Source organism: Lactuca serriola, chromosome 4, assembly GCF_051521515.1.
Source record: "Lactuca serriola cultivar US96UC23 chromosome 4, Lser_US96UC23_V15, whole genome shotgun sequence".
NCBI classification, from domain to species: Eukaryota; Viridiplantae; Streptophyta; class Magnoliopsida; order Asterales; family Asteraceae; genus Lactuca; species Lactuca serriola.
Genome location: NC_136411.1, coordinates 68,069,131 through 68,077,632, shown reverse-complemented (window position 1 = coordinate 68,077,632; position 8,502 = coordinate 68,069,131). Strand labels below are relative to the sequence as shown.

General features: G+C 29.5%; 1 protein-coding gene across 1 annotated transcript; it reads left to right on the top strand.

Moving 5' to 3' along the window:
• The first annotated feature begins 5,070 nt into the window (after positions 1-5,070).
• On the top strand, positions 5,071-6,503 carry LOC145098482 (protein FAR1-RELATED SEQUENCE 5-like). Its single transcript, XM_079036117.1, has 3 exons — positions 5,071-5,082; positions 5,160-5,729; positions 5,892-6,503. The coding sequence occupies exons 1-3, from the start codon at positions 5,071-5,073 to the stop codon at positions 6,501-6,503; spliced, it is 1,194 nt and encodes a 397-aa protein (XP_078892243.1).
• The last annotated feature ends 1,999 nt before the right edge of the window (positions 6,504-8,502 follow it).

Genomic DNA, 8,502 nt, shown 5'->3' with positions numbered 1-8,502 from the left:
ATTACCTTTTGACTAACTCAGGTGAATGTTTTTCGTTTCAATTTTTCTTCTTTTGATTCTAAAACAAGTTCTTTCTTCCAGTATTTGATTCTTAATCACAACTGACCATGCATTATTCTTTCCTTTGTTATTGCTAAAATTAATCAACATACTTCCCAAATGTTCCATATGTGTGTTTAAAGCATCCATTATTGACATGTATTGCTAATGACAGGAAAAGACCTCGACAATAGACAATATAAGGGTATTTGTCCTTCCTGATCTGGCAACAAGGCTCTGTTCTTAGCCTATTGCTAAATTGACCTGACCCCACATCTCATTTACACTTTTTGGTCTGTAAAAGTTCCAGTTTGTTTGGAATACTAATGGCGTGGTAATTTTGTTCTCATTAAATATTCTATGTATAATCATTTATTTGCACATTTCCATGATACATATCACTAAAAGTTTACTGAAATTGGTATTAATTTATGTTTTTGTATGCACGTATGAGTTTTGAGGAGTGTAGAATGAGTGGTGGCATGAACCAGTTTATAAGGAACAATTGAGTTGAAGGTAAAATTGTAAAACCATATAGGTAAAGGTGTGTTTTAAAATCACTTGATTTTTAGTTGGGGAAAAAGTATGATTTTAAGCATTATATTGAAGATATGATACATTTAGTTGAGGAAGTACCAATTGTAACATTGTAATTTCGTTGGTTTGTATATTTTTACATTTTACTTTTAAAAAAAAAGGGTTAATTACAAGATATAGCAATGTACATTTGTTTGTTTATATATTTTGGCACCATGCTTTCTGTTTCTTCCTATTATAGTGTTGTAGTTCCAAATCTTAACCAAATTATAGTAAATTGGCCCAAATCCAATATTGGAGTTTGTCTATTATCTGGTCTCTCTATATAAGTGTGATCTAATATATGTATGTATGATCAACAATTTTCAGATTTACCTATGTATAGTTGACTGTAAATTGAAAAGTTTTACGAAAATCAGCAACAAACTGATCGTTTGGTGTCATACCTGTTAGTTGATAGAAGAAAAATTATAAATTTGTGAATACATTGTATATCTTTCTTTTAGCTACGTGTATTACAATTACAGGAGCAATTGAAAAGATACAAAAGCTTAGACTATGTGCATCATAATGTATTACTCTTTTATCTGGTTAATAATATTATACATAAAACTATCAAATATGATTTAATTACTGATATGTCCTTTATGTGTTATTTTCTACCAAATATGAGCTGGAATGATACCTGATCATATAGAATAGTAATTCAACCCTTATTTACTGAAATGGTCCTTGCTGCAGCTAGAGATGCACATTTATCGATTTTTTTTTTTTTTTAAAACCGATTCGATTTTCTAACATGTTTTTTCTAGATTGGTTTTGGTTTTTGGGTTTTTTTTGAAGTGAAACTGATTTAAAAATCAGTTTTTTCGATAAAAAAAATGCTTCAGTTCGGTTATAGTATAAAAACTGTTTATATATATATATATATATATATATATATATATATATATATATATATATATATATATATATATATATACTAGGCGAATGCCCGCGCGTTGCGCAATGGGATAATTATGTAGTTTAATATGGTTATATATGGTTTAATGTATTATGAATAAGCCATACATAAAACTTGTATGCGATTAAATAACATGTATATTTTTTGATTTATAGATTTTTTATCATAATAAATAATGAAATTTTTTACTATTAGTTTAAAATTTTAAATGTAATTTTTATGTACACATTAGTATCTAATGTAATTAGTTGATGATTGATTATATATGTATTCTCATATGTGGTCGTCTATTTATGTTGAACCTCATAAAAATACATATTTAACGACTTTTGTTAGTTTTACTATTGAATAGAAAATGGTGCCGTATTTTAAGTAAATATAAAAAATATCATTCTCAATCTATTTTAAGATAGTGACATATTTTAAGTTAATATAAAAAATCACATTCTAGAACTAATGAAAAGAAAAAACGGAGCCAAAATTTTTAACTATAATAAAGTTGATTCCAATTAAAAAGTGCTCAATCGAAGATAATATCATTCAATAAACATCATAAGATATTACGTTATATTCAAATTACAAACATCATTTTTGTAAGAGTCATTCAAAATATATGACACTATAGTGCCTAATACAACAATATAATAACCAAATGACCCTAACATATTTTATATCAAATATAATTATAATATATTATCTATGCAACTAAATTTCTGCACAACATGTGGGATTCGTCTACTATATGATATTCTTCTAATATATTATATTATAGTATAAACATTATATTTGGAAAACCACTTTGAGTTATATTGTAGTTTATAACATTAAATTTGTGATGGGCTGTATTTGACACACATTTGTGTATTTATATCTATATTATATATTTAAAACAAATCTGATATAAACATCCAACCTAAATATTCATCTTCAAGTTTTCTTTCTTCGCCACATAAACAAACTTTTGTATTTTGATTGGGGCTTGTACAAAACATGCATGAGCATATATTATTAATTTATCTCTTGTTTTGGGTAATTCGAATAAGATAGCTTCAAATCCAACGTATCAAACAGATTACCCATTTACTAAAGTCTAAAACCCAAAAACTCAAACATGTTCTAGTACCATACAAATGCATGAGGTTTTAGCAAATTATTATCTCATATGAATTCCCATTGATTATGTGTGATTAATTATTAAAAAGGTGAAAAGGTTTGGGGGTTTCAAATGCATGAGGTTTTAGCAAATTATTGTGGGGGGGTTTCAAATGCATGACAATCAAGGGAAAATGCAAGCTTTATAAGTATGTAAGATATATATATATATATATATATATATATATATATATATATATATATATATATATATATATATATATATATATATATATAGGAGTAGGATCAAATGAGAACGCCTAAAAGCTTGAGAACGCGAGAACACTTATCAGCCAATCATTTTATTAGGGTATTTAAGTAAATTTGTATTTAATCTAATTTTTAATTAATATAATACAATTAATAATCAATATATTATCCATTAATATTTTCCTATAATTAAGGGATATTCCATAGTTATCGTTCAAGGAGATATTGAATTGAAGATACGATTTCCAGGGATGATTTCCAGTATAGCAATCGGGATTTCAGTCGACTTTTGTATATTGTTAATCATTTACGGTTGAAGATAACAACGCAGTATACCATTCGTGATTCAAATCAATATCGATGTCGGACTGTTTTGATTACAGTAGCGATGATACAGAAGATGATGATCAATATGGCGAAGAAGAAATCAACTGTAATGAATATGATGACGACGATTTCTATAATTCGGATGATCAATACAGCGGAAGAAATTATCTGATTATGCGAGTGAAGGTAAAAAATGAAAACAATATCAACATCTTTTAAATACAGATCGTGTTTTTCAATAATTATTGAATTTTTGTATATGTTGAATAAGGCCGGAGTACATATTTGTATATGATTAGTCATATACGTTGCATGTATTAACTATGTAATGTTGGTTTATATCACATATCGTTGTACAGGAGTCCCTCGTTGGTGATTTTTTCTTAAGTTTAATACAATGTTGATTAAGTTTGATAATCATTGGTGATTATGCGTTAATACGACTCAAATAAGTAAACACTTCAACTCTGGTTACTGTTTCACAGACGTTTATTATGATTATAAAGTTCTGTAGTTTATGTATACGTAATTCATAGAAATTTATATCATGTCTTGCATGTCGCATTATTGTTTTTTGTTGTCTTAAAAAACAGGTACAAATCGAACTGATTCTGAAGAGGAATCATTCAATAGTAATGTTGTTGACTCGCCTGGTGGGAAAACCAAGTTGTGGAAATCTATTGTTCCTAAAGATTTTATGCTAGATGTAGATGCTATATATCAATCATTAGAGGAGGCAGTTGAAATGTATAAATTATATGCAGATAAAGCAGGTTTTGGTGTCAGGTTAAATACAGTAACGAGGTTTGGTGACAAAACCATTAAAAAAAGGTATGTAGTGTGCAACAAAATGGGTAAAATACCTAACAGATCAACTGACACTTTGGATCCTGAGGGAAGTGGAAGGAATAAACGAAACTCAAACTTCAAAATTACGGATTGCAAGACATTGATAAAGTTTGAAAGGTTACATATGCAAACTAATGCTTGTAAAATATATGAGTTTGAAGAGAATCACAACCACCCCCTAGAGACTAAAGAAGAAAGACGGTATTCCAAACGTGCACGACGACTTAGTTATAAAGACAAGGAGTTTATAGTGCGTTCTTCAACATCTAACATTGGTGCAACAAAGGCACATAAGTTACAAGCTAGTTTGCAAGGAGGTTATGAAAATGTTGGCTCTGAAGCAATTGATTATAAAAATTTCAGAAGGAAGGTAGGAAACATTATAGGTGACAAGGATGCACAGCTGGTTGTTGACAAAATGAACATGGGGAAAGATGAGTTACATAATTACACATTTGAGTATAAATGTGTTGATAGTGTGTTAAACGCAATGTTTTGGGCGGATGAAACCGATAAGTTATATTACAAGGAGTTTGGAGATGTGATATCATTTGATGCTACATTCCGAACAAATAAGTATGCTCTTATACTCATTACACAATTTTTTTTATTTAAGTATGAATATTGATGTTTTTTGACTTTGTAATCAATGTTGAATTTGTTTTTAATTACCTTTTTGATACAGGTATGGAATGATTTTTGTGCCGTTTACAGCCATTGATAACCACAAACGTTCAATAAACATTGGGGCAGGTTTGTTAAGCAACGAGTCAATAGAATCTTATTGTTGGTTGCTCGAAGCTTTTTTGAAAGCACATGTAAAACACCCTCAATTAGTGTTAACAGACTAAGATCCAACAATTCTACAGGCCGTTGAAGCAATATTTCCTACTTCTAATCATCGTTTATGTATGTGGCACATTATGAAAAAACTACAAGCCAAGGTGTGTATATTTTGGTCTAAGTTAACACGCAGCATGTTTTATTCATCAATGATTTACACAGTTTACATATTTTTAATAACGATTAGCATACATATTGTTTATTCATAGTTAATCTTATAAATTTCTATTTTTTTTAGGTTTCAGCCGATTTTTTGAAAAACTCTGATTTTCGAAAGCGTTTTACGAAGCTTGTTTGGAATGTCTATATCGAGCCTGAAGTGTTTGAATCATGGTGGAAACTCCTTATGAGAAAATTCAAACTACGGGACAAAAGATGGTTCAAAGACATGTACAGGGATCGAAAACTTTGGATTCCAGCCTATTTTAAAGACATGCCACTACACGGTCTGATGAAAACTACTTCAAGGTCTGAAAGCGTGAACTCATTTTTTAATAAATACTCTAACTCTGGTAATTTGCTTATCTATTTCATGATGAACTATGACACCACAATTGGAAAGCAACGAAATGCTCAACAGAAACTAGAACATGATACAAAAAATGCAAAGCATGAAATGACGCTTCCAAGTGGTTTACTAGAACATGCAGCTGCGGTTTACACTAAATTTTTTTTCTATCAGGTCAAAAAGGAAATATTTAAAGCAGCCTGGTACTGTTCTATCGATAGTGTTGAAAAGATTGATGGGTGGCAAGTTGTTATGATTACACAAACGGATAAGAGCAAACAGTTGAAGATAAAATGCAAGGTTATATTCATTGTTTAAACATTTTTCATTAGTCATCATACAAGTATATTATATCATTATTTTTAAATTAAATATATTTTTTTCAATATTATGCAATAACCACCAACTAATATGTTACTTCAATCAGTTACTAACATACATTATTTTAATTATACAATGTAGGTTGAACTAAAGTTGCCTGAAAAAGAAGTTAAATGTTCATGCAATCACTTCATACGTACTGGCATTTTGTGTCGTCATATTTTTGCTGTATTGAAGAACAAGCATATTGAAGAGATTCCAGAGCAGTATATTCTAAGAAGATGGAGAAGGGATGCAATTTCCAGCCATTTGCTTGCCATGAAACATGTTGCCATGCAAACAGAAGATGACACCTTTAAACTTCTAACAGAGGCATACAACAATATTGAATACTGCTTGGATCATTTCAAAAGAAGCAAAGAGAAATTGTTGGAATTTGTTGAAAAGACACGTACGTTGAAGCAGGCAGCAATGGAGTTTGGCAGTTCAAACCAAACATCATCTGATAACGTTGAAGAAGAAATTATTCGGATGCTTGGAATACGCAGCATTCCTGATGAAATAAATATCCATCCACCTGCATCTATACGTACCAAAGGTAGTGGAACTAAGAAAAAAATGGTTAGTGCTATTGAGAAAGCCGTTGCAGCTGCAAAGAAAAAAACCAGAATGTGCACAGGTTGCAATCAATATGTTAACCATAATTGGAGGACTTGCAAAGTAAGACTTGCACGAGAGTCAAAAGCAGCTTAAAATTGCCCAGTCGTTTTCCCAATAGATTTTACTTTTCTATTACATTTATGAATAAGGATATGTTTCTATGATTTAGTAGGTTATGTTATCTTAAAACACTTTCATTATTTTTAACGTTTTGTTTTATTCATCGATGAATAATAGCAATGCCAAATTTGGTAATGTTAACAGATTAATGATATTATCTGACATTTAAACCTCTTTTATTAGATTAAAAAAGTTCGCACTTACAATAGATATACTTTTCCTTTCTTGAACTTATAAAACCATCAATCATTATATACTATAGTCATATACAATCCAAGCAGTATTCATAGTTTATTATATGCTGTTAATAGTATATCTTAATAACAAATGTTTGTACGATTAACTTTTAAAACACCTATACATCATATATTGATTTACGTTTGCGTTTGGGTAAATTTTAGTCATAAGTTTAACCATGGTCGACTTTAAACCCTTAAGTTTAGTCAATAATGAATAACATCATAAATACATTAATTATTTTCAACATATTGATGATATGAAAATTGTTAAATACTCTTCTGTTTAAGATAAAATAATTTGCATTTAAAGTATAATATGTTAGGAATAATTCAAGTAAGTGTTTATGCTATTAATCAATATTTAAATAACAACATACTTTAAGATAAAAACCCACCAACAATCATTATATAATATAGATATGTTCACTTTAATTATTAAAAATTCTGATTGTATGGTCATAGTAATATAGCATATTAACAAATGTTTGTTAGTAAGAATCATTACTGAATATACACTAAAACTATACCATCAATGTTAATCATCATTTTTTAACTTAATTTTTCAAATGTTAATGTAAAATTATAACTACTAAAATATCACTAGTCCATTACTAAAATTAGCAAACCAAAAGTAACTATTGTACGTTCAGCAACCCAAGTTAATATCCTTAGCATACAAGAGCATTGTTTTTAAACTATCCAAAAGAAACCATTGAAGTCATAACTAAAATAACTTTTTTTAACATAATTAACTTAAATCATCCAATCTCCTGTGAATTTCTTCCTTTGCAATGACCAACAGTTGAGAACGTTGTTTTGAAGGAATCTTGTGGAATTCATCAACCTTTTGCAACACATAATCCTTTTGCACATTATATTCATGAGTGATGATTTTGTATAAATACTTTGTCCTCAGTTTAACAAGTTGATCATCTTGTGCAGAAGACTCGTTCTTGAACCCAACTTTAAACTCATTCATACTTCCACCCATATATGTTTCCATGTGACGCATCGTAAACACACCACAATCAATGTTGTTGTTTATTGTTCTCCAAGCCATTTCCAGTCTATGTGGCATCACATGCGAAAACATCTCAACTTTTGGATGATTCTGAGATTTTAAGTAATCAACTATGTACTCTTTCTGAAAATGTAAAAACATTGTCAACACATATGAAATTTTATTAACTATGTAAAGTAATTTTTATTAATCACTTACAATGATTTGGGGCAACTGACTATATCTCTCACCATCAGGATCATCAACTTTGCTGTTGTCAACGATTACAAACTTTGGTTGTTGTAGACTGATCACAAAAAGGAAAATGTGGAAGGAACAGATGATTGGTAGGAAAAGCTGCAACGTTTATTCATTACAATTGTATTCACTTTATTTAATATTCATATTTGATCAATGATAAATACACACGTAAGTAAACTGTCGAGATATATCTCTTACCAATCCAACAAAACGTAGGCTTGCGTCCATATCTTCAATAGAAAGCACCAAATTCTCAATGAATTTATCTTTACGTTGACTTTCTGTTAAATCACTTTCAAGATACGAATTCTGTGATCGATTTTTAAAAACTCATTAACTTTTTTATATGTTGTATTTAAAAAATAGTATAATCAACATTGAACAATATTAAATTATACCGTCACATCTGTCTTGCAATAAACTCTCAGAGGCGATTCAGGTGCACGCTTACTTTCATCAAGATTCAACACTT

Coding starts and splice junctions, on each gene's coding strand:
- LOC145098482 (XM_079036117.1), top strand. Junction 5,730..5,891: donor AGTTGAAGATAAAATGCAAG/GTTATATTCATT, acceptor TATACAATGTAG/GTTGAACTAAAGTTGCCTGA.